This window comes from Mauremys reevesii, linkage group 21 (genome assembly GCF_016161935.1).
Source record: "Mauremys reevesii isolate NIE-2019 linkage group 21, ASM1616193v1, whole genome shotgun sequence".
Lineage (NCBI taxonomy): Eukaryota > Metazoa > Chordata > Testudines > Geoemydidae > Mauremys > Mauremys reevesii.
This window is the reverse complement of record NC_052643.1, coordinates 16,869,581-16,896,236: the sequence shown is the minus strand read 5'-3', so window position 1 is coordinate 16,896,236 and position 26,656 is coordinate 16,869,581. Positions and strand designations below refer to the sequence as shown.

Below are 26,656 nucleotides of genomic sequence, written 5' to 3'. Positions count from 1 at the left end.
TTGTAACTGTTGTTCCTGAGATTCCCCAGAGAGGAGACACAAAATCAGTTTGGGAGAAACTTTGCTCACAACTTTCAGAAATCCCCCCACACACACACACACACCAGCTTTGAAAGTTTCCTCTTATGCTATTTTTTGTCCTCTCTCATTCCAGTTACTCCCCTTATAAAATGGAAGGACAATCGACTGCTCTTTAGCGATCAAGTGTGAGTTTCCACTTTTTCCTCCATTAGTAACTTTCTTTGTCTCAGGTCTGCAGTAGCAGATGACATGCGCTTTTCACCCTCTGAGCCGGGGGAATTTTATTTTAATGAGCACTCCCATCTCTTTGCATCCCGGGCATTACATTTTGATTGCATTGAAAAATGTGTCATCCCGTTGCAAAAGGACAAACCACAGGAGAGGCATAGAGCGGTTCTCACTATTATTGTGTTCCAGTGGTACCGAGGGGCTGCAGATGAGATCAGGGCCCCATTATGCCCAGTTCTGCACATAGATGTAATAAGAGAAAGTCCCTCCCCAAAGAGATTATTGCGTAACTAGACAAAATGGATACAAAGGAATATAGATGATGTGACTTGCCCAAGGTCACAAAGGAAATCTGTGGAAGAGCCAGAAATTCAACCCAGATCTCCTGAGTCCCATCCCAGTGCTGTGGACCAAAATTCTCCTTCCTTCCAGACTGAGGCTGCATATATTAGGCTCTGCAATCACTGCTGTGGATCCAACCTGAGATCTTTGGTACATGTCCCTTGCCACATGAGTTAAAGGAGAAACCCTCCAGCAAAGTATTTAAACTCCTGCTTAACTTTAAACAGGTCCCCACGTGCATTGCTGGGTGGAGGCTCAGAGGTGGCTATGTAGCAGCTGTCACCTGGACCAGCCACAATGGGCAGCACAACCTGGTGCACCGCCCACCTGGCTGCCACCCTCCACCCCAGAGGTGGCTGCTTTTCCACTGCACTTGGGCATGCCAGGTCCAGGGATGGTTCCTGGAGCACAACTGGGAAGTGAGTCTGGGGAGTGCTGGGCCTTGGGCTCCTGGTCAGTTATGGGGCAGAGCAGAGTAGCACTAAGACCTGGTGGAATCCTTGTCCTGCAGCTAACCAGTATCACCGGTGAGAGTGTGCACTGGGTGGGGGCATGTCCCCTGCTCCCTCCGGGCCAGCTCACGGGAGAGGGGCGCCCAGCCTTGGCTTTTCTCCACTGCAGCTGGGCGTTGGGAAATCAGCCCGGCTACAGGCAAACTCAGGTCCGAGTTTAACGCAGCGGCTGGGGTGTTGCATGGGCTGCTCCTCCAGCCACTCCTGTCGGGGGGAGGATTTATGACTTGGGAAGGGAGGGGACGTGTCTTCCACAGCCGGCGTCCGCAAGAGCGCAGCAAAAACTCTCCGGACCGGGGGCGCTGATCTCCCGGCGCCAGCGGCCAGGTTCGGGGGGGGGCTGCGGGACCCTGCCCCGGAATATGACTGAGCTCCAGCCGCTCATCTGCCTTCAGAGCGCGCAGCTTTGGGCTCGAGGGTAGTTTTGCCATGTTGGCCAGGACGGCGCTTCAGCTCGCCCTGTGGCTGCAAGTTGCGCTGGAGCAGAACCTGCCCAAGAAAGGTGAGTGCTTGGAGATCCCGGGGCTAGTCAGGGCTATTGACCCTGGAAACGCCACCCGGGAGTTATGCAGTCGAGTTATTAAAGGGGGCGGGGGAGCGAACCCCAGCAGGGAGCAAACGTGTCTGTTGTTGTTTATTGCAGCAAATAACGTGCGATTGCGGAGCTCAGTCCGGTCCGAAGGAAAGGGAGCCCTGGTTCTTTATTACAGACATTTTCATTTAAAAAATACCTGCCGGTGCTACAGCTGCGCCTGCTAATTATTGAGGTTTCACAACTATATCTCCTCCTCTCCCACCTTTCAGATATGTTCCCTCTGCCCGTGTGTTGTGGGAAAGCCCCATTGCAAACAACGGGGGAACTGGCAATGAAACCGACAACACGTTAAGTGCTGTCACAAGCACAAAGTAAACAACGTGGAAAATCAGGGGGTGGGTGGGATCTCTGGAGTCACTTGAGACGGTAATGAACAAAAAAAGTTTTCAGACAACAGAGTGGGGTTTAAGTCAGCAGCGTCTGCTTAATTCTTCATTTGTTTATAGGTGGAACAAATTCTAGGCTTTGGATGTTAGACTAACAGTAGCTGCAGGTGGATTTCACGGGGGTGATAGGAAAGCAGCCACACCTGCGGCTGTGTGAGAGGAGATGTGAACTTCCAGTCAGGTCTGGAGAACAGATTCTCGGCCTCTCCTGCTGGGGGAGCAGCTGTGGGATTGAAGGAGAGCTGGGTGGGCAACAGTTTTCCCGTCCTGGGGAAAAGTTATTGATTCCAAAAACGTTCCTGTCCCAAATCAGAACAAAAGATGAAACTCGTGAACATCTTTGCAAACCGACAATCTGGAAAATAAACAGTTTGGCTCCATCCACACATTTCATGGTGATGATTATGAAATGTTTTCTTGTGATGACTCTTTTATGTATGTATTTGTTTAAATGAAAAGTTAGTGTTGAAACGTCTTTTGAAATGTTTTTGAAAATGAGAGATTTGTCGGGACCGACCCTTGCCCACAAACGTGTTCCAAATTTGAGTATCAGAGGGTGAATGCCCACTTTGTCGGATGCAAGATGTATTCACAGCTCATGCTCCAAAATGTCTGTTAGTCTAAATGTTGAGGAATTGGCAAATTGTGACACCCCCCCCCCCCCAAAAGCAACGTCTAAAAATTCCTGACCAGCTCTAATTAGAAGCCTTCTGGGGCAGATTCTGCCACCTTTACTCAAGATGAGCAGGACCTTGCTGCTGGCTGCAGTGGGACTCCTTGCAGAGGAAAGCACTGCTCAGTGGAAGAGAGCTGGAATCTGGCCCCAGTGACATAATTCACCAAGCTAGATTCCTATGCCCAGGCAGGCATGATTGCTCCTGGTGCTGGGCCAGGATTTTCTGATGGCTACACAAGCAGAAATGATTATTCTTACTCATTTAACCAGCCCTGGTAATGTACAGGGCACTTCTGTAGCCTGGCCTAAGAGAGAGACCTTGCTTTGAAGAGGAAATTTAAAAAAGGGCAAACCTAGCTTTATAAAACGGATGTGGCTGACACGAGAAGCAAAGTTATACAAGTTGCAATCTCGGTTTCTTTGCTTTAGTTTTACAACTCTGCGACGAAATGCAACTGCTGGTCAGCTGGTCTGAGATTATTTTCCACAATCCGACTGCTTCGCTCTTCAGTGCTTTATGGCTCCTAGCAGAGGTGCCTCTAAAGTTTTGTATAAAGTGCTCTGGAGAAGCTCTGTGTGTTGGATGGGCTGTTGTGTGCAGCTTAGATTGATTTACCAGCATGGTGTGGGGTGGGCTGGATTGGCAGGCAGAAAGTCAGTCCACACATCCCTGGCTCTTCCTGGTGCTCACACTTAACACTCTTGTGGCTTCACTGTTAATTGCAGCAAACAATGCAGGAATGTTCTTGGGTGGCCAGTGGCATTTCTGAGCTCCCAGGAATGACTGGTCAATAGCTATCGTTATCGGAGAGCTGCCGCTAAGACAGTGGGGTGCATGACCTGCGGCATGCTTAGGACCAGATTCTTATCTCAGCCCCACCCGCCCGGTGCCAATCTAGAGTTCCACCTCTTGTTATTCTGGGTTCCCATGGGTGTAACTGAGATCAGCATTAGCTGGTCATTCTAGATTTACACCAGCGGAAATCAAAATCCAGCCTATAGAAAGGAGAACATTTAGAGCCCAATTCATCACTGCCCTATACCCTGTGCCATCATTTACTCCCATGCAAAACCCTTGTGCAGCAGCAGTGGTTGCATTTTGCAGCTGCACTGTGTGACTGACACCAGCACAATGTATGGCAGAGAGCAGCACGGAGCCGGGCCTTTGGGATGGACAGACTGTCGTCTGTCTTCCAGCAGTTATGCTGCCCTGAAAAGACAGATCCGTTGGTGAGTGTGAAGGCAGGAAACAGCAGGTGAAGGCAGGCTGAACCTGGGGTTTAGCGGCAATTTTAGCACAAACTCCTGGAGGAGAGTAGCTGATTGAAAACTGCAAGGTTGAGAGCAGCTGCTGCCGCCAGCCCCGCTCATTTCACCCTCTGTGTCGTGGTGGGAGCATGTAAGATTATTGCCTAGACACAGTGAAGTGGGGCTGCTTCTTTGGAAGGAGACCTGGCCATCGTAGGCGGCTAGCTCTGGGGGCATGCGAGGGCGGTACTGGAGACGTGAGGTGTATAGTGGATGATGTTTAACCCCCAGTGTCTGAGTGCTGTGCACTACGCAGGGGATGAGAAGGGGAATGGAGGTCACCAACCCAACCTATGCTGCAGCTAGCCCAGGAGGCCACTGTCCTTCCATGCACACTTTGGACAGGGTCCCACCTGCTCATTCAGCCTCAGCAAGGAGCTGCGCAGTGCAGAGAAACCCCAGTCAGGCAGGGTGCACTTGGGTCACATTCTCCACTTCCACGAGGGCTAGAAACTTCTTATTTATTTATTATTGGAAGCTGAGATTATCTTCTAATCACAGGACTCTGGGAGCTGGGGCTTTATGCAAAGCCCCAAGTATCACAAGACAACCATGAGATGTGGCAACACTGCTGTAGCCTTAAAAGTAGCTTGGTTGAAGCCTGAAGAGCTATTTTTCAATCTGTAGCTTATATTTTGTGCACACGGATTGCCCCTGGCTTACCCTGCAGAACAGCTTTGGTCTTTTGGTTGTGTGAGCATCCCTCATTTGGAGAGATCTGTTTTATCCCCTACACCCTCCATCTCCCAAGCAGTGTGGTCCCTTTCGCTTGTAGCACAGCATCTCCTCTCTGTAATCGGCCTGGCACTCCAGAGTAACACCCCCAGGGTTGGGTCGATGGTAAAGATCCCCTCTTGGGAGATTGATGCCTTTGCCCTAGGGTGAGTCCGTCTCCTCCCATCTGTTCGGACGGGGGCAGCAGTGAGAACAGAGCCTGCTTTCTTCAGCAACCAAACTCCAGCTCTGTTTCTGAGGGTGCTGGGTCATTTCCCCTTAGGGCAAAACAGTTGGAGGTGGAGGGAGTGGCAGGGCTGGAGGTTTTAAGGCACAATTAAGAGACTGGTGACTGATGTCTCTTGGCTGCTGAGTTCGTGCCGTTCCTCCTGCCAGTTCTGAGTCCCGTATAACTCAAGCAGCGCACCGTGCGTGGGTGACACCGCTGCAAGGGAGGGGAGTCTGGGCCAGCATCATCCTTTGATATCTCAATTCAGGCAGGAGGAAAGCTTTGGCCAGCTACGTTCTCCCAGCTAAAGCCAAGCAACTCGATGGTCCCGTGAGAGCTTTGTGATCTCCACACTGATCGCAGCCAGTCACGGAGCCCGTACCTCGCTTGGCTGGCGTGCACGTTGCAATACAAAAAGGTCAGCGAGTGGGAGAGCGGGGCTGCGGGGCTCTGCCTCTTGTTTCCAAGGACCTGGGTCCCAGGCCAGCCTGGGGTCACCAGTGACATGAGTTTCCCCACAGTTAGTCCCCAGGTGAGGCAATTTTGTGCCTTAGAATAAGGGGCACGAGGTGCATCGGCCGAGCTGCTGCAGGCGCTCAGCAGTGGTAGAGCAGACAGTGCTGCAGGGCTCTGAGCCCAGCAGTGGAACAGGGTCTCCTGTCCCAAGGCTGGAGCTAGTTCCACGAAGCACGTTTTAAGGAAGTCTCTTTACCAGTTGCCAAGAGAACCGAGATGGGTTTAATAAAGCAACCCAAACCCAACCGCCCTAGCTAGGCCTGTGTATGTTTGGCACTGGCCTGGGCTGGGTCGATGACGCTGAGGCAGGTTCCTTGTCTTAAAGATCCCACTGGAGGTGAGAAATCTCAGTTTTCCAACTAAGCTTCGAGGATTAATTACATTTCAGCGTTGCTTGGAGCAGGGGCTGACTGCAAAGCACCACAGGATTAACCAGCAGTTTGAACCCCACGGGGTCCCCTTCCATCTCTGAGGAAATGTGGAGGAAAGAACTGGTACAATTACAAGGACATTAAAAAACAAAAATGCAAAGGGAGGCACCTGAGAGCCTTGTAGCGTGTTGTGCTCCTGTCCCATGCTTTTCCATCCAGCTCTGGTGACAACTGTGAAGAGAGAGATACCAGGGGGAGGGGGGAGCAATTTATTTATATTTGATTGGGGTTAAGTGTCAGGGGAAGCTGACCCTGATATAGCATTTGTTGTTGTTTGTTTTTTTTATAAAGGAGCAAACCTGCATATCTCAGCCCTAGAGGGGAGGGAATCAGCCATTCTGTGGTACCCATAAATAGCTGCAAAATATACGCCTGCCTCCTTGCACAGGTTCTCCAACCAATCAAATCTAACCACCTTCCGGGAAGTCCTGTCTCGAAGATGTGGTGCTTCCTGGAGTGCCAGACAATCAACACACCCATTTCCAGCGCAGCATGATGGCTCTATCTAGCCTTTCAGTGGGTGGTGGCATCATCTGCGGTCTGGCAGGATGCTGGTTCGCATCCCTCCTTTGATAGTTTCCTCTTGGGAGTGGCTGCGCTGTGGGTTTTTTGGTCAGTGCCTTTCTTGACTGCTGAGTGACTCAGTAACACTGGCAGGGCTGGGTTTTTACTGGAGCCTTGTCCCTCGTGGGGCATGCTTTGCTTTGCCCAGGGAGTTCAAGTGCACATGATCTTGTTTACCACTGACAAGCAGACTCCTTGGGCCACCTCCAGTCCCAGGCCATCCAGACCCTACCAGGGCCAGGAGCCATTGCAGCTGCTTGTTGCAACAGTCAGAAAAGTAAGTGATACTCCTCTGGCGGATGGGGGTAGGAGAAGAGACAGGGCAACAGATGACATCACGCCAGGAGATGGCAACTGTGCTGCCAAGCGCTCTCGCCCTGGCCTGCCAGCCAAGCAGCTGGCCCTGCCGTCTGACTTGGGCCTACAGCAGCGTGGGTGACCCAGCAGGGGAAAGCACAGGGCAGTGGCAGCATGAGCGGAGTGACTTGCTGCAGGAATCCAAACATGTCAACCAGCCAATGTGGAACCCTCTGACCGAATGGACTGAAGTTAGTGGCGAGGGTGTATATATCGCCCTGTACGTCACCGGTTTGAATCTGGCTCGGGCTAGTATTGTCTGAAAGTCTCCTCTCAGGTGGGTCCAAGAGTCTCTTTCTCCAGAACCCCTATTGGCTGCAGCCTTGCTGGCAGACTCAGCGGAGAGGCCAAGGACTCAATGGGCCGTGGAAAGTAGATTTTTTCCCCCCCGAGCTGAGGCCAGGATTGATGCTGACGCTGCCCAGGCTGTGCCAGTTTTGTGAATAAATAGCAGATCCCTCTGTGTGGTTTGTTGGTCCCGTGCCTACTCTAGGCACTCATGTGGCTGTCCGGCAGTGTGGCTCAGTGAGCTGAAGGCTCGACACTTGGTCTTGAGAGACCTGGGTTCTATCCCTTGACTTGATGAGTGACCTCAGGAATGTCCCTGCCTCAGTTTGCCCATCTGTAAAATGGAGACAGTAATGCTTACCCCATCCGTGGAGCACTTTGAGCTCTCTGGATGGGAAGTGCTGTATCAGAGCTAGGTTTTACAATGAATTATTGCCCTGCTGCAGGTCTGCCCCCAACTCTTGACATTAAACATGGGTTCAAATGTCACTGAAATGGACTCTGTGTGGTGGTTTGTTCTGCAAACGGGTCTGTAATTCTGCTGTGCCGGTGGGTGTGTTTCTGCACCGGGCTGGGTCAGGCCAAGGTGGCTGTGATGAACGTAAGCTCCGTGAGCGCCTCTTCTGGGCATCTCCCATGTAGTCGCCACCCTCTGACTTCAGTGCTCTCCCTTGTCGGGTGGGATTGTAATGAGGGGGATTCGCATGACTTCTGCTGCCGGGTCATGATGTGTTGGAACGGCTACGTCATCCCGTCAGCTAGCACATCAGACCCAAGACAGGTTCATGGGCTAGTCGGCTATGGGTGCTGCTTCCAGGGAAGACATGCAAACAGCAGGCAGGGAGGGACATTGTGGGGCTCTGGTGCTTCAGGGCATGTTGCCTTTGGGATTTTCAGCTGCAGATGTCTAGATTGAAGAGCTAACAAACACAATCCCACACACGCTTCCCGCCATCCTGCACGTGCACCCAGAGCAATGCAGTGCTCCGGCTCACGTGTTCTTATGTTCCTGAAATGCTCGCCCTGATACACACGGGCCCCCTGCCAAATACCGGCCCCAACTCACACACCCGACACGGATGGGCCCCCTGCCAAATACCGGCCCCAACTCACACACCCGACACGCACGGCTGCCCCCAACGCCCTTGACACTCTCCGCACCCCTGCTACACACACCCTGAAACACGCATGCACTCTGAGACACCCCCTGCCACCACAGGATGGGCCCAGATCTAACCTACGCCGAGGATCAACAGTGAAGTGAAGGCACCTAGCAGGAGAACCCTATATCCAGACAGGGGTCCTGGTCCTGAGCCAGCCGGCCTCGGAGCAAAGGGGGGCACAGGGATGAGTTTGTATCCCCGCGCTGCTAAACCAGCATCCGTGGGCTAGAGACCGAACTCTCCAAAGAGCTTTACAAACGGCCTAGATGTTCAAGCTGGGAAAGCCCAATAAGGGCATGTGGCCTGCTCCCCACAGGTTTTCTCCCGGTGCTGCACTTACATTTGGACAACACACCAGCATGTCCACCTCGCGTGCAGCGTGGCCACTTGGAATGTGATGGGGTAGAATATAGACCCTCCTGTTTCCAAAGCACCCCCTGCCACTGGACTAAAGGAGAATCCCCATTAGCTGTCAGCAGTGTAGGGGTCTATGACACGCAGTTGAGTAGTTCTGGTTCCATGCAGGGAGGATAAGGACATGGATACATTCAGCCCCCCCCCAACCCCCCCCCCCACCAACTCATCACAACATTGTCTAGTCCAGCTTTAAATTTCTCAAGCCATGTGGCTTCCAGCTCTGCCCTAGAGAGACCAAGAGGTTTCACGCGGAGGAAGTTTTAAATTGTGCTTCCTCCCATCCTGTTCCTCCGATCGGCATCCCCTGGGCTCCTGTGAGCCATTCCCCAGCCTGCTGGGTGATTGCACCTCTCAGAGAGCTGCGTGCGTCCCCCTGGCAGCCGTCTGCCATTGCTCATCCTTTCTCGCTTTCACCTAGTCCCCTCGCTGCTTGGTTCCCCCGATGCCTGCCCCTGGCATGTGCTCTCCCTCCCTTTCCCCCCCCCGCCAGCGGGCTCAGGGTGGGAGGTGTATGTGCCTCCTTTGCGAGCTCTTTCTTGGGCAGGTTCCCATTCAACTGTCTCCTGCCTTGTGGGTTTGGCTCCCCTGTGCAGGCCGTTTGAGGGCAGAGCGCTCGCCGCTCCGGGCTGCACCAGGAGCTTCCGTGCGCCTTGGCTCAGGCGGCGTTTGAGCTCCACATTCGGAGCAAAGCGCTCTCGCCCACCGAGTGGGAATGGATTCCCCTCTGGGCAGCTTCCCCTCCCCGTTCTCCTCGGGAGTGGCCTCTTTTCGGGCTGTCGAAGGAGGGGGCGAGGCCCTAGGGGGCTGGCCTGAGCCTGTTCCCTTCCCCCACTCCCACCTCAAAGCCCTTCCTGCTTTTCTATTCCTGGCCCCATGTCCCCCACTCCTGTCCCCCAGCACCCACTCCCGTTCCAGTCCCGGACCCACACGCGCTGCCCTGCCAATGCCTCTCAGCCCTGCCCTGCAGCCTGCCCTGGGTTCCCCATGCAGATCTGGCAATGCCCCCTGCCTCGCTCTGCCCTGCTCTTCCAATGCCCCTCATCCTTGCCGTGCAGAGCCCCGCGATCCCAGTGATTGGTCTCTGTAACGGGCAGGCTGCCAGTCTTGTCGAACAATTCAGCATTGCCAGCCATTGTGATTTCTGCACAAACCTTGCGATATCTGGTGGGGGGATTAAAGCTCCAGCTCCCGGAGTCCTGTGATTACATGAGAATCTCAGCTTTCATTTGTGGAAAAGTGGGGAGGAAGCGCTGGAAAATCTGACACACACACACACACCCCACACCAAGGCTCAAAACCCAGAAAGACAATTAAAAGACCTGAAACCTTCTTACTTTAAAAACGTTTCCAGCTCACTAAGCCAATCTTGTGGCTGTTTGAACTCTTGGGGTGGACAGTACTGCTAGGGAATGGATTGTGGTTTCTAGCCTCATTTCTCTTCTGACCCGCAGGCAGCTGAGGGCCCAGGTGTTCAGAGAAGCAAGACTAGCACACTGCAGTTCCACACTGCCCAGCAGAAGCATTTTCAGTCCATCTTCCACCGCTTGGCGTTTGTCCCCTAAGGATTCATGCAGCGCAGACAGCGTTTTCTGTAATAAGGGTCTGAAGAATTTATTAAGTTCTGAGCCCAGCCCCGCAGCCGTGAACAAATAAGCCAGAGAGAAATGCTGCTATCACAGCAGATTCTCCATCATATTCTCTGTCCTCCTCCGCTTCCCCCGAGTGCTCCGTTTAACTAAGCTGTGAATAGCAATAATGCTACCTTTCTTCTTGGGGGATCTCCCAGAGCTATGTGGGCTGTTTATCCAGGGCTCACCCACCAGGCACGGAAATGTAGACCCCTTTTGGGTGGGGAATGCAGCGGGATCACACAGCAGTCTTTGGGAGATGTGAATAACAACTGGCATCGCTGAAATCATCAGGGGAATTTAGGTCACTTGGATGGGACTGTGCTGGAACTGACGATACGAGGATCACGCATGGCTGATGGGAGATCTAGTCAGTTGTGGGTTAATGTGAGGCTCGGGCATCGTTAGGAGAGACTCCTGCAGGATCCTTGCTCTTTTGGGAGGACATCCCAACTTTCACAAGCAGTTTCCATGGGTACATTAACAGCCATGAATGATCTGGATCTGGATTGTCTCTCTCCTCTGGAAGATGCCTCCCATCACCGTGCTGGCCCAATGGGCTCAGAACTGACCCAGCGGGAAAGTCACCTCCTGAACCATCAGTACCTCTTACAACCCACCTTTGCATGGGGGAGGAGGGCGTCCAAGTGCTGACCAGTCCCCACCCTATTTAGTTTGGAAGATCTGGCGAGCTCCTACCTGAGGTGACACAGCGGTGGGGGTGGCTCATTGTCGGAGCTGAGCTTTGACCAAGTGCAACCAATGGGGTCCCGCAGATTCTGCAGCTCGTGGCCCTGATTGGCTCTTTGTAACAAGCAAAAATTAAATGCGCCTAGAGCTCAAGCCACAAAGGCTGGCTCCAGATAGGAGTGAGCTTTGGGGTTCGGGCCCACCTCTAAAGTCTAGAAGCCTGCGAGAGTCTGTACGGTGCCTCCTGGAGTCTCCGGAGCAGCACGCTCCAGCCTGGTTCTCTGGCAGAGTCGGTCGGCGCGTATGCCAGGCTGACAGAGCGGGACTGTTCGAAAGCACCAAGTGCGTTAGGAGCGCACATCCTGCTGGCTTCCGAAAACCCCAGCTCCTGTCTGCAGTGGCCTTAAGCACCAGCTCTCCCCCGGCACCACTCCACAGGGGTTATCGGCAGTGTCCGCACGAGTGAGGCCAAAGCGCTGGCGTCCCTCCCATTGTGTCCTGCCCACCTGCCTGAGAAGGGTGAGACGCAGCAGTTAAAATGCCAGCATCTGGGCTACACCAGTGCTCCTGCCTGCAGAGCTGCCCTGGCCGTAGTGGGGGCGGGTCAGAAACAGGACTGCTGGAGCTGGAGCCGGAGCCATTGCTCTACCATGAGCGATCTCTCCTTCCGGCTGAGGGCAAGGTGAATGGAGCAGGTGGGAACCTCCAAATGGGCAAGAAAGTCTTAACGACCCCAAAGCAAAGGGACGCGTTTGGCGAGTCAAGGGAAGGGCCGTAAGCCCCAAATATTACACCTGCTTAGCCCCACGGAGGAAACGTATAGAGGCTTGGACTGTCTCTGAAACCCCAGGGTGGCATCTAGGCAGCTGCTGGGGGCTGAGCTCTCTGGGTACTGGGAAATGACTCGAGTTTATTTCAGTTGGGCCACTAAAGATTCAGGCCCTCCACCTTATGGAGGATGAACTGCGACCAAGGGAGGCCTGCCTCCATCTCTGCCACCAGGAGCGGATTTCGCTGTTAACATCTGGGCTGGTCACACAGCTCTGATGCCCACCCAGGATGGATTCTCGCTGCAACCCTGGAAGCAAGCCAAGAGCCCCCCAGCCAGCTCAGAGATCCAGCTGCCCCTCCTGGGAATCTAGAAATGGCAGCGTCTCCCACCACATTACTTTATTGTCTCTATTTTTTCCAAACTGTCCTTGGTTTTCTTCTGGCCAAACTCAGCCTCAGGAAGTCAGAGGCGCCTCCTCCTCAGTGTCCCGTTCCCTTAGCAGTGACTCTGCCTGTTTCTTCCCAGCTGTTTGTTTCTGGTTCTGGAGTTTGCTCTGCCCTAGGCTAAGACAGTAGGTGTGGCTGGCATGGATGTTTCAGAGCCTCCCTCTGGGGTCCAAACATTGTGCTGGCTGGGAATGCTGAGCACACAGGAGAAGCCTCTGGCAGTGTGTGAGAACAGGCCGGGAAATGGCCTGTGTGCTGTGCAACAGAGACGCATGTGAGAACAAATCGATTTTATAGGGAGAGCTCAGGAGATCGGCAGCTAGGCCTCCTGGGTTTGACTCCTGGCTCTGCCACTGCTGCCCGGCGTGACCCTGGGTAAGTCACAGCCCTTCTCTGTGCCTCCATCTGTAAAACGGGGTGCCGCAGGTGAGTACGTCTGTAAAGTGCTTTGAGATCGCTGGATGGAAGGTGCTTGAGAAGGGCAAGGTATTCTTACTACCGGCTGAGGAACCAAACGTACTACCTTACCCGTTGGAATAGCCCCCTAGCACCCCCTGTACCACAGCCGCAGAACTGCGCCGGGTCCCAGCTCCTGACTGGCATGGACGGCATGCTCCCCCAGTCTCCGGGTGACCCTCCTTGTTGTCTCACTGCCCCTTGGGAGAAGGATGGCAGCACCGGCCTGGGTTGACATCCCCGCCTCACTCCCTCTGGGAGGTCAGCAGCAGCTTCGGCTCCGTACACCCGCTGGCTGTGCTGATCTCCCGGAAGATGAATGTTGTTGAGCATTCTCCCCTTTCTTGTTAGGTAAAGGGCAGCGTGGTCCAGTGGGTAGGGCACCGCGCTGGGCTCTATTCTGGGAGCTGCCAGTGACCTACTGTGGGACTTTCACAAGGGTCCCTGTGCCTCTTTCCTCTCCCATCCAGTGTGTGTCTAGCTTCGATACTGTGAGCTCTTTGCCATAGGGACAGTCTCTCCCCATGTGTCTGCACAGTGCCTAGTTCAGTGGGGCTCCGAGGTGCTGGTGTAATACCAGGAATAATCACTTCCCTGCCTTTCCTCCCTCCTTGTGTGTTTTTCTTTGCAAAATGTGACTTTAAAAGGAACTTGGCGAGGAGCCTCTGAGAGCAGAGACGCAGCACAAGCCGCTGCCTGGCTCGTCAGCCGCCGGAGCTGTGCTCTGCATCCTGACTCTTGCCGCCGCTGGCTGATTACTGCCCTGGAAGCTGCAGAACATGCCCGTAGAAGGACGGTGCTCCCAGAGGCCAGGCCCGACTCAGTGCCAAGAGCGGGAGGGTGAGAGGTGTTCGGCAGCACTGGGATTCGCTGGCTGTTTGGGTGACCCAGGATCCTGTTTACAGCAGCTGCCTGCTTGATTTTAACCCTTGTTCTGCGGAAGGCCCGGGTCCCAGGAGCGGTGCCGTAGCACGGCTCTTCGCGTGCTGTGGAGCTGCACCTCCGCTTGCAGGGATGGTCCAAACATAACCTCTTGCGCTGCAGCCCCAGGTGCTGTGCGTGTAGCCTTGTCTCTGGTGTGAGCCAGGTTGTACAGGAGGGATTGTCTCATCTCACTTCTCTCCTTCTTGTGATCATGCGCCTCTCGCGCGCAGCCTCCATCATCACACAGTGAAACGGCCAAAAAAGCTGACTTTTGACAGTTGAGGTTTGGAGAGACTTCCATGCCACACCGTTTTCTGGGTTAAGTGCTTCCAAATGTCTCCATTAGAAAGGTGTTTAGAGAACCAAATTCTGTTCTTACGTTAAAACGACGAGGAGTCCTTGTGGCACCTTAGAGACTAACAAATTTATTTGGGCCCAATTTGCTACTCTCTAAGGTGCCATGAGAATGCCTCGTTGTTTTTGCTAATACAGACTAACACGGCTACCCCTCTGAAACCTGTTCTTAAGTTGTCACTACATGGAGTCCGTGGCCGTATTAAAAGGAACAAGCCTTTGTCTATGTCTGTGTCTCCCTGCTTCGCACTCCTCATCTCAGGCTCTCACCCTGCTCTGCAGAAATTAAGCTCCACACCCAGTGGGTGAGGCAGATCAGTGCAACGAATGCTGCTGTGCAGGCAGGGAAAGGGAGGTGCAGAGAGGTGACGTGACTTGCCCAGGCTGGCACTGAGAGTCAGTGGCAGGGCCTGGAGTAGAACCCAGGAGTCTTTATGCCAAGTCAGAAAATGTAGAAACAAGGGGCCAATCCCGAGGTCCTTACTCTGGCAGATTCCCATTGGAGCGCCTGCATATGGACCTCAGGATCTGGGCGAAGATGAGCAAATTCACTGCTCCCAGGCTCCTGTGGCAAGGGCTGGACTGGGTCACAGCATCTCAATAACCTCCTCTCTGTCTCTCTCTCTCTGCCAGGTCTCCAGCCCTTCATTCCAGACTCAGAAGGGGACCTCCTCTTCCTGCTGGACAGCTCTGGCAGTGTCTCCTTCTACGAGTTCTCTAGGGTCAAGGAGTTCATCAGGGGCCTCCTGCGACCCTTTACCTTCGGCCCCAGTGACGTCCAGACCAGCATCATCCACATCAGCACTGTGCCCACCATAGAGTTCCCCTTCGACCGGTACTTGTCCAGTGGGGCGGTGCAACAGGCCATCCGGGACACGCAGCAGCTGATGGGGGACACCAACACGGGCAAAGCCCTCTCCTTCGCCAAGGAGAAGTTCTTCACGGATGAAGCTGGCGCCCGGGCGGATGTGCCCAAGGTGCTGGTGTGGGTGACGGATGGCTTCTCTACTGATGACATCTCCCAGCCCATGCAGCTGCTGAAGGACATGGGGGTCACGGTCTTCATCATCAGCACCGGGCGGGGGAACTACCTGGAGCTTTCGGCAGCTGCCAGCCAGCCTCCTGAGAAGCACTTGTACTTTGTGGACGTGGATGACCTGCCCATCATCACCAAGGAGCTGAGGGACGCCATCATAGGTACCATTCACTGGCCGGCCTGGGGAGAGCTGTTCTAGTTAGCGATGCCCCTTTGGGGTGGGGGGATGGGTGAACGCCAGCCAGTTCCTCAGTTAGGGGAAGCGCCCTAGAGTTCAGGTACTTCTGTGAACCTTCTGTGGAGGTCACGGCTCCTCCAGTCCCACAAAGAACGCAGAGGGGCTAAACCAGTGATCCAAACTTTTCACAATCGCACTCCCCCTTGCTCCTGTCCACACCCCAGGGGCCAGGAGTGGGGCTGCGGCTCCCGGGAAGGGGAGGGGGCATGGACGGGGTAAGGGGCCCAGGCTGGGGCCACACCGGGGGGCAGGTCTGGGGCCAGGAGCTGGGGATGTGGCAAAGCTGGGGGCACAGCAGGGCTGGGTGCTGCTCCCTCCCTGTCGTGCCCCCCAAAATGTTCCTCTGCGCCCCCGCCATGGGGACGCGCCCCATAGTTTGGGGACCACTGGGCTAAGTCCATTTTACTGAATCGCAGCAGGTGGCCAGACCTTGCGTCACCTCTGAGAACGCTCAGTTCTGGGGAGGGGTGAAAGTCAGGGTCAGCTGGTATCTCCCCCTCGCTCGCTGGCACTGCCGCCTACGCAGATGTTTGCTATGGGGTGACGGCGCGCTGCCCCCCGGGTGGGCTCAGCAGCCGCAGAAGAGATTGAATCTGGGGGGCCGTGTCATAAAGCAGGAGCCTCTGCTGCCTGAGGTAAAAGAACCAGCTCTGCTGGTCGAGGCTGTAACAGGCTCCTCAACCTCAACATGAGGTCCAGCCCTGACTAGCGCCACACCGAGTGGGTTGCCGTGACAAAGGCCAGATTCTCAAAGGTATTTAGGTGCCTAACTGTTCAGCTAGGGGCTGAGGGGGATTTTCTAAAGTGTCTAAACTGTCTAGGCACCAAACCAACGGGAGTTAGGAGCTTAACCTGCTTCTGTGCTCGTAGAAATCCCGCCAGGCGCAGGTCTGCATCGTTAGGTGCCTAAATACCTTTGAAAATCTGGCCCTAGTGCTCCATGCTTTGAAGATAAGAAGGCCCCTTCTCTCAGGAGCTGGTGGGGTACGAATCCCCCTAGACACTCTGCATCGCTGCTGTGCCGGGTAGATTGGCTTCCCCATCCTTTGCTAGCAGAGGTCAGGACTGTAGTGTGGGTTGGTGGGGAGACCTCCAGGGCAGATTGGCAGAGGCCCTGGAGGTTTTTCGCCTTCCTCTGCAGCATGGGGCACGGGTCACTTGCTGGAGGATTCTCTGCAGCTTGAGGTCTTCAAACCACAATTTGAGGACTTCAGTAACTCAGACATAGGTTAGGGGTTTGTTATAGAAGTGGATGGGTGAGATTCTGTGGCCTGCATTGTGCAGGAGGTCAGACTAGATGATCATAATGGTCCCTTCTGACCTTAAAGCCTATGAGTCTATGAGACCTCCTATTGACCCAGGACAGCTGCCACATTGATCTTGCTTGTCCAGGAGTGACCCCAGGCCTTGAGGAGGTTGGGAGTAGAGTGGGGACAAATTCTTGTCTTTTGGGGGAAGATCCCGCAAGGTCTTGCAGCTGTAGCATCTCCCTGCACACTACAATGGAAACAAGCCAGGGACCGTTCCCTTCTGTGGGCTGGGGGGCAGTTAGCTGTGTTCACGTTGCAATGATTTGCTGGGTGGGGGAGAAGAGAGGGGAGCTCAGACACGAGTTGTCTGGATTCCTTTGAAACCCCCCAGATTTGGAAATGAATCATCACAGATGCAGGTCATTGGCTTCCCTTGCAAGTCAAGACAGGAAGGAAAATGCACCAAACCCAAGAACTATCCTCCTGTCTCCACGGGTTAATGGTTACCCAGGAGGTTTAGCTGTAGAAAATAAAGGTTAGGATTTTCAAGAGTTAGGTGCCCAAATCCCTTTGAAACATAAGAGAATATTGGTGCCTATTTCTCTGAGGCACCCTAGTAAATTCCAGCCAAAAAGATTACCTGGCTGCCCAGTGAGCCTGGTGTAACAATTTGTTCTTTAGTATGTAAACACACCAGTCCAGGCTACATCTAGGTGGTAGTGTGAGCTCTTGAGTGGCATGTGTTAGTGCAAGCTCAGATTTTCCAAGTTGTATCCCAGCTCCGCCACTGACTCCCTCTGTGACACTTGGTAAGTCACTTAACTTCCCTGAGTTAGTTTCTCCCTCCGTAAGACAGGGATAACACCGGCTTGCCTTAGAAGATTACTTAGTTTTCATAAAGCAGCTGGAGGCCATAAAGCATGAAGCGACTCTGTAGAACTCAACAATCGGGCTGTGAATTACTGTGGGTTCATTCTAAATGGACGGTGAAAATTTTCCAAAAATTTTAAACCAACATTTCAAAGACGTCAAGCGTCTCAAAGCTGTCCCAGCAAAACAAAGGAGAATAATCACGAGCACGCGCTGCACGCACCGAATAAACCCAGTGCTGATAGAACTGTTGGCAGGGTCGACTCACTTCGCGCTTACCCTGTGGAACAGAGCTAACCTAACGTGGCTGCGTGTATCCACGGAGGCTGGCATTCACCAAAGGATCAAAGCCCTGCCCTGAGGCCACCTGGCATGCTGCTCTCTTAATAATCATTAAACGTGGTTCCTAGTGGGATTCCAGCAATGGAAATTGTGACCCAGAGTTTTGCATCTCACAGGCCGTGTTGTAACGTGCTATAGGAGATAGCCAAGGGGAATGATCTATAGCCCAGTTTTGGCTAGCGCAGTCCTCGGAAGAAAATCCTGGCCAGACTAGTCAAGGTTAGCATGTTGGCAGCAAGCCGGTTTGCTGCGAGTGTGGCTGTGGAACTGGAGTCGTTGGTAAGAGTGGAAGGCCGAAGGTGCGTTCGATTTTCATGGTCAGCCTTTGCAAAGTGGCCGGGAGAGAGACCCAGGCAGCCAAAAGCCACGTGCGCAGTGCTGGAGGGAGACAGCCTGGCCGAAGCAAAGGGGAACACCTTGTGCTCGTTTGCACGTCCTTACCTACAACTCTCGTCCTCCACGCAGCTCTTCAGTGCCATTCCTCCGGGTGTTGCCTGCCCTTGCAAAGCTGGGGCCTGGCCCAAGCCGCCTAGTAGTCTAGGATTTCTTGGGAAGCAAAGCCAGTTCCTCTGGCCCTACGAGGCGTTCCAGGCGCTTTCTGGAGACAGTTTTCCTGCTGAGGGGAGACTGGTTAGACCTCGGTGTGGAGGAGCCAATTAACCCTTTCCATGGTCTCCTATTGACCCAGCAATTTTGTCACTAAAGAAAAGCCCACATTTAGAAAACCGAGGATGAAAAATTCATACATTATAACTATAAAAAAGAAAACTAACCACATCTGCACAGTAGCTGGGTGACAAGCCGGGGCTTCCCCCTCCCCTCCAATCGGGGGATCAGGGAGCACGTACTATGTATATCGCAGCCGTGGCTGGAATGTGCAAGGTGCTGGACAAACCCCAGCTGGCAAATGGGCCGCAGCAGCCCAGAAGCTGGAGGGGGGGGGGGAGTCATTGCCAGCTCCTAGCACACACCAATCAGAAGTGAGGCCCCTCCAGGATCTGGTGCGAAGATCACGAGATTGTCAGCAATAATACGTGCTGTGTTCCTTTGCCTTCTGGCTTGCAGGTGGCTGGCTTGCACTCAGGCCAAGCTTTGCTCTGCATCAGTGAGGTCTAGAATTTTTTTTTTTAAATGAATCCAGGATTCTCCCCTATGCCCAGGACTCCAGGAGCTGGGGCTTTAAGACAAATACCAACTACCTCGATAAAATTGTGAGCTTGCCAAGAGCGGGCCCTGGTGCAGACCCCTTCGCCTTCCCTTCCCCAGAGCTGCGGGTTCCGGGCTGTGCACGCACAAAGCGCATATGCCATGGGGAGGAAGGGAGGGCAGCTGGCATGCAGTGCAGGGAGGCCGTTCCAAGCGAGCGGGCAGCATGGGAAAAGGCCTGGAGCTGGCATTATTATCATCATTATCCTATCCTCATCTCTTGAAACAAGATAGACATTAAAAGGCCTTTTGTAGGTGCACAAATGAGCTTTGTAATGAAATTGGCCAGTTTCCTCCCTCCACCCCTGTCCAGGAAGGGGCTGGGTTTCATCCCCACTCGTTGCTATATGCCTGCAGGATGGACCTGGCTCCCAGGCAGCAGCTGCCTCAGGTGTGAACGTGAGCATGGGAACAACCCACAAAGGGAGTAAATCAGAGGGGCCGCGCCTCTTCTCTGAGCTGCATTAGCCTTTCTCTCCTCTTTGCTCCCTTCAGAAGCATCTCCTTTGCTTTTAAAGATTTGCTCACAGATCTAAGCAGGCAACTAATACACCAAAGCTGTTTGGTCCGGGAGTCATTCTGGAGTTGTAGATCCAAGCCAACAAGAAAGGCAGTGCCGAGAGTGAGTGAGTGAGAGAAGGGGAATAGACTCGTGTTTGAGACATATGGGGGCTCCCCCCTGCTGGTTTCTAATCCTGCCTCTGTGGAAAAGTGACAGCAGCTCCCTGCCTCAGTTTCCCTCCGCATACAGTGGGTGTGATGATATGAACTGACCTCCGGTGAGGGGTGTTGGGAAGGTCAGTGAATGTAAATGGCTCGACGGACTGTTGGCCTGCTTCTGATCTGGCTTGCTCTGGTGTCAATCGGGAGTAGCCCTGTTGAAGTCAGTGGAGCTGTGACAGTGTAAAACTCTTGTAAGCAAGAGGAGATTCAGGCTATGCTAGGAGATTGACCAGGGCAACTGTCTCCCCCATAGTTACTTCATTCCACCCCCACCTCCCTGGCCTTCTCCAGTCAAGGGGGGCTGTTGGGAACCCCTTCTAAACTGTCCACCATTGCTTTAAATCCGCAATCGCTTGCATTTGCTTTCCTACTTGAATTGACGGGACCTAAATCTGTCACCCCCTAGTCAATGTGCCGCTCTCCTCTGGCCAGCAGACAGATGCTGTCCGTGCTGCCCCTCCGCAGCAAAGATATAAAGGGTTGATCCTGCTCCTTTCGCCAGGTCAAATCATCACAGCCTGGAACGGGCACCAGGGAAATACCTGCGACAGACAGATGGATGCAGGGAAAACAAATCGGATCTTGGGGAAATGGCTGAGCAACGTAGCGCAGGCAATGAGGCTGCTTCTCAGAGACAGTGGCGTTGAAATACGCTGGACCAGATGGACTAGGGTCCAATCTAATATGGCAGTGGCTGGTTCTACAGTGTAACCTTCCTGACTTCCAGTGGGTTACTCTACGTACACCAGCGCAGGTGAGAAGAGTGGCCCATGATTAAGCTGCTAGTGTCCCCTTAAAATGGTGAGAAACACGCACCTATTCTCAAGGTACTGTAGTTGGGGGAGAGAGTCTGGCTCTATTCTCCAAGGGATGAACCTGAGATGCAATCAAAGAATTCCTGTGGGGTGACGTGTGGGTCTCTCCCTGCTCACATCTGATTGGAGGCTGTGCTCTGTAGAAACTGACATCACCCTTTGGCACCTTCTCCACTGCAGGATCCTACTTGCAGAGTAGCAATAAAAACTGCAGCCGGTTCCAGCACAGGCACAGGGGGAGCAGCACGTCTGTGAGCTCCAGCAGCCCATGGCGAAGGCTCCCTGTCAGGGACCTGGGGACATGTGATGTGAGGCCCTACCCTTGACGGGCAGAATTCAGTCTGTTCTAACCTGCGTTTGTTTGTTAAAATGGACAATGACTGGCCATTCCGTTTGAAATCAAACTTTGGGAGCCTGATCCTATTAGCACCTAGCATTTTCCATCCCAGTGCCTCGGAGCACTTCACAGCGGTTGGTAGGTATCCATACCCCAGATAGGAATACTGAGGCACAGAGCTGAAGGGATTTGTCCAAGGTCACAGCTGAGCCAGTGGTGGAGATGGTAATATCAGAACAATAATGAATACCTAACTCCTATGCAGCACTTTGGATCTCAAAGAGCTTTACAGAGGAGAGCGGTATGCTTATCCCCATTTTGCAGATGGTGAAACCAAGGCACAGAGTGGAGAAGTGGTTTGCCTGAGGTCATCCCACAAGCCAGCAGCAGAACTGGGAACTGGACTCAGGTCTCCTGGGTCCCAACCCAGCCGACTGCACCGAGAAGAACAATGTTTCCTTGGCAGATGATGAAAGAGCAGGTTTCCTGCCACTTAGCCTTGGGCTCACTGAGAGTCAAGACATTTCCAAAAAGCCCATGGCTGTGAAAAGTGCTCATCTGTGTCCATCCTACATGAACCACAAAGAGACACTGAGAGAGAATCAGATTGTTAATGGGGGGTGAGTGAGGGGGTGTCTGGGGTGCAGTAATCATTGGTGACTGGAAAGCTTCAGCCGGGATGGATGGCTAGGGCATAACATCCTGCTAGCCTAACGTTAGTTTAGATCAGAAATTCATAGGGTGCTGAATCAATCAAGCCACATACCTCTGCTCTCTGTGGCTTTATGGCCTAGGCAGTTCCGGCTATGCAGCAGGGCACAGAGCTTGATGCTGTTAGCAAGCTACAGGCCAGATCCCCAGCTGATGTAAAACAGGGTAGTTCCATGGATGGTGCGATGTTAGTTTGCACCACCCGATTCTCACACAACACCCCTGGAGGGCTCTGTCTCGGAGATGATTCATTTCCAGCCCAAGTGCACTTGGCCTTTGGCAGGATAAATGTTCTTTCCAGCACCTCAATCTCTGTCTCCGAGTTTTGAAATGAGCTGATCCTTTGTGCTCTTAGGAATCGCACTGCATGGAGCAGCAGGGGTGGCAGGATTGGGAGCTTACAAAGGAGTTCTTACAAAGCACGGTGGGAAGCAGGGAGGAGGGGGCGTTGAATGCTGCTGGCTGGCTGTTGGTGTGAAGGGGGAAAGCGAGGGCATGGCAGATGTGGAATGTTCCTGCCCAGCTGGGCGAGCCCACAAACAGCCCAAAGGAAAAACTGAGGCTATTTTCCAGTGTACCAGGGAGCTGGCCTGGAACTCCAGCAGTTTAAAGGAGGAAGGCTGGGCTTCTGGCTCCTGGGCAGGCCTGAGATCTGGTTGGTGTTCCCAGCTCTGTTGTGGATTTGCTGTGTGCTCTTCAGGAGGTCAGGGCTGTGCTCAGTGCCTCAGTTTCCCCACCTGTCTGTGTTGGACAGTGATATGTGTAAAGTGTTTTGAGCTTGAGATGGAAGGTGGGGGATGCAGTAGGTCCAAGCCCCATGCAAAGGCTTCCCCTCTGCCAGTGGCTGGCATCACAGGGAAAAGGCAGAGCTGAGTTTTCCCAGCTCCTCCCTTTCCCACTCAGGCAGGAAGCTGTGTGGTTTGGAGCCAGTAAAGCAAAGGGGAGTCTCTTATCGGACAGCGGCCTGCTGCTTCCAGTAATCTGCACTGTCAGCGGTGCACTGGGCAGGCCCACAGGCCAATACGGTGAGAGGTGGGTTTGCGCCTCTAACAAGCCTCAAGGCCTTGGGAATGCAGGCCGGGAGCCCTGCCAGTCCCAGGGCCAGGCAATGTCCTACCCCGCCTTGCAGGAGCAACAGAAAAGCCACAGTCAGATTCCAGCCTCTGCACCCAGACGGCTCTGCAGGGATGGAAACATGGAAGAGAGAAAAGGCTTTTAGGAGGCAAGGGGGGGCGAGCGGGTGCTGAGGCCCTGGGAATGGTGGGAGCTGCAGAGGAGAAGGCCCTGGCGCCAGAGGTGCTGAGTTGAAACGCAAAGGTCTGCAGAGAAGGGCTTTGCAATGGTACCATGGGAGGTGGCAAAGGACATGGCCAGAGGTGATCAGTGACCGCACAGGTCCGGGCAGGGGGCAATGGGGGCTCTGCTGGTTTGCCAGCCCTGGAGAGAGGAGCCGCCTCTGGGAGAGAAAGGGGGAAAGCAGTGGGCAGTGCCGGGGCGGGGAACGCTGCGGCACTGAGTGCCACAACACAATGGGGCATCTGTGGAGCACTGGGATGGGTGACCTCAGCCGGGATGAATGCAGGGGGCTCAGCAAATGCCAAACAACCTCCTAGCTCTCCCCCGCCCCCCTTCTGCAGCAGCAGGGCTGGGGCACGGAGTCTCCTGGGGAGAACTGCCTCCTCTTCCACGCTGGCTGACCTTGGGCTCTTCCCCTGCACCGGAGGAGCAGGTGCTTTGACTTGGCTCCTGGGGAGGCAGGGGATTGACCTCTGGAGCGTGACCCACGTGGGACTAAGAGTCAGAGCTCGGGGGTTCTGTTCCCAGCTCTGTCGCTGACTCTGTGTGAGCTCGAGTGAGGCTTTCATGGCCAGAAGCCAGTGGGGGCAGGGGGCGCCTGATAACCAGACCATTCACCTCTGTAGGCCTCAGTTTACCACGCTGGTGAATTGGGGACCGTGGCACTGCCTGCCTCTCAAGTGGAGCGTCCCTCCCATCCCCGGCGTGAACTAAGGAGAGTTTCCACCCAAGGGAAGCCGTTGCCCCTGCTTGCAGCAGGCTGTGCCCACGTGCAGGCCCCCGGGTTAGGCGGGGAACGCACACCGTGCAGACACAGTCATTTTCCCCGTGAACATCCCAGCACGGCGCCTCAGGCAGGGCCGGGGTTGCCACAGCAGGCCGGGTAAGTGCCAGCCCGAGGCATTAGAAGTACGATGACTGCTGCGTGCCGGTGACTGCAGGGCAGGGCTGGGCTGGCTCTCACCCGACGGGCCAAGCACAGCAACACCACCCCGGCCTCAGGGTCGGCGGTTCCAGCCCAGCCCCGCCTGGCAGCGATACCAGCCCGAGACTGTCGGGCTCCAGTGTGAGAGGAGCATGGGTGGGAATGGGGGTGGTTCTCAGCACAGCCCCAGTGAGGCAGGTGTCTCCACCCCAACAGTTTGCCCTCCGTGCAGTCCTTGCGGTGGGGTTGGGCGGGACACACAAACACACATGAATGATGCGCAGGGGCCTTTCCAGAGCAGCCTGGGGCACAGTGGCGGGGCGGAGCTGCCCTGTCCTGTCCCAGCTGTAGCTGTTCTGTTCAGCGTCAGTTCCCCCGCTCTGAAGGGCACAAGAGCAACAGGGCCAGGTACTATTTAGTGGGCATCTGGGGTAGAGCTGCCCCCCGCCACAGACACACACAGCTGTGCAGTTCTGAGCCCTGTGCCAGCTTTTTGGGGTGTGGTTTCCACTGCCATCTGGTGGTCGTAGCAGAGAGATGCTTTGCAAGCACCACCCTGGTACTCTATGGATGATCACGGCTACAATGGGGTGTTATTTAGACTTGGAAGTGACTAAAGTGATCCAGATTCCCCTGCTTCTGTTTACACTCACTTCATGGCTTTGAGGCAAAGGCTAGAGGCACATTTGTGCTCCAGAATCTTAAAAATAAAAACTAAATAAAAAAAGGGACTGGTTCATGGCAGCCCAGCTCCAACCTGCTGTGCAGTGTTGCAGTGAGCTGCTAAACAGCTGCCTTGTTCCACCCCAGAAGTGGCTGCATTGCAGCTGTGCAGTGTTGCAGTGAGCTGCTAAACAGCTGCCTTGTTCCACCCCAGAAGTGGCTGCATTGCAACTAAGTGTGATCTGAGTGGTGTATAGAGTTATTTCTAATGTATTTAGAGCTCCTAGCATGAGAGGCGAACCCCAGCTACCTGGGCGATGCAAAACGCTCACCTGCATTTTCTGTGCCTAACGAAGCTATTGCTGCAGATGTGATGGGAGGGAGTTGGTTGCACAGGCACAGGGAATCAGTGGGGCTTCTCTGATCCTCCAGTGACTTCTTATTGCTGTTTCTCTCCCAGATGTTATCCGAGCCAAGCGGCTCCGTGCCGTGGAGATCACCTCCAGCAGCTTCCGTCTGACGTGGCCTCGGCTCCTCTCCAGCGACACTGGCTACTACGTGCTGGAGTACGCCCCTGCGGACGACCCGAGGAGGAAGCTGGTGAAGCAGGTGTCCGGGGATCACACCAGCCTCTTCCTGAGCGATCTCTTGCCAGACACCACCTACGAGGTCGTGCTCGTTCCAGAGTCCAACGAGCACTATATCCCTCCGCAAACCACCAGGGTCACCACGCTGGAAGGTAAGACGATGACGTACGTTACGGTAGCACCAGTCAAGGGTCAGGGCCCCATGGTGCTCGGTGCCATAGAGACACATAGCACAGACAGTCCCTGGCCCAGACCTTATAGCTGAGGCATGAGGAGAGTGAGTATGGGGTTGAGAGAGACCCTCTAGCTCGGCCACGAGGTGTGGGCGTGATGCAGGAATCACTCGGTGGAATTCTCTGGCCTGGGTTATGCAGGAGGTCAGATTAGATGGCCACACAGTGAGAGTCCGTCTGGCCTTAAAATCTCTGCAGATTCTAAGCGGAAGACGGGGTGGGTCACCCCAACCGCCCGGTTCTGTTCACTGCTCGCTGTGGGAGACAGGAGGCTGGGTTAGATGGACCATTGGTCTGACCCAGTATGGCCGTTCTTATGAATCGAGAGAAAACACCAGCAGAATTTAGTTGGAAACTGGAAGTCTCGGCTCTCCCCTGGCTTACCCAGTGCCGATCGGCGGATCCCATCAGGGTAAAGGGAAGCAAAGCACAAGCAGGTGGAAAGAGCTCCATAAACCTGCCCTCCCCGTCTCGCTATCATCGTGTGACAACCCAGGCATGTATAACATGCCCTGAATGGGTGGTCGTCATCAGCTGGGAAGGAACCTGTGACCGATGGGTCTAGAACCATGAGCTGCTCCTGCCTGAGCTCAAAGACACGGGTGTCTGAGCTGAGGCGGTAGCAAGCTTCCCATCCTCTACTGGTGACCACTAGTGGGTGACGTGGAGTCGGTGACCACTAGATGGTGACATTGTGAGCAGAAGCTGGACCCGTTTGAGGGAGAAGTGTAGAAAACTAGTTCCCTGTGGGAGCCTTTTGATTTAGAGCAGGATTGGGCTGTGTCGACATGTCTGACTGGAGTCGAGTTGCTTCCACCTCCATGACGGCCAATAGGCTCCCAGATTATTTACGCTGCTCTGGCTGGAGGCTGCTCTGCTGCCGTGAATCACACCGACACTTGTCTTCCTTTCCCTCCTCCCCGCAGAGGAAATCAGCCCAACTCGGGTTGTCATCTCGGAGTCCAAGCCGCACAGCTTCCGCGTCAGCTGGGCTCCCACGCCGGACAGCGTGAGGAACTACCAGGTCCTGTACGGGCCACTGCCTGGCAATTCGGCTAAGCTGCTGGAAGTGGATGGGGCACACAACAGCACGGTAGTGGAGAACCTGGCCCCCAACACCACCTACTTGGTGACGGTGGCGGCCATCTATAAATCGGGGAAGGAGACAGCTCTGTCGGCCAAAGCTTGCACGCAGGAAGGTGAGTGAGCAGGGCCCTCTGCTGACAGGACACCGCTGTCCCAGCTGTGAGATAACACTGTGTGGGGTTGAACTGAACAGGGACTGGTCTTGTTACCTGTGCTCAAACTGGTGGCCTGGGGTTCCTCCAGAATAGGCCATCTCTTTGGCCAGACCAGGCACTGAGTGGGAAGCCCGTCTCCCACCCCCATCGCCTTTGCAAGCAAAGC

At 54.3% G+C, this 26,656-nt stretch overlaps 1 protein-coding gene across 2 annotated transcripts in view; it reads left to right on the top strand.

Annotated features, from left to right (window-relative positions):
• Nucleotides 1-1,128: 1,128 nt before the first annotated feature.
• Nucleotides 1,129-26,656, top strand: part of VWA1 (von Willebrand factor A domain containing 1) — a 30,522-nt gene continuing 4,994 nt past the window's right edge. The window contains exons 1-4 of one of the 2 annotated variants that reach the window (XM_039509245.1): nt 1,129-1,252; nt 14,651-15,214; nt 24,890-25,168; nt 26,176-26,448. In XM_039509245.1, coding sequence (XP_039365179.1) covers nt 1,144-1,252; nt 14,651-15,214; nt 24,890-25,168; nt 26,176-26,448 — 1,225 coding nt within the window. In that variant the 5' untranslated portion in view covers nt 1,129-1,143. The other variant, XM_039509246.1, reaches the window with a different exon arrangement.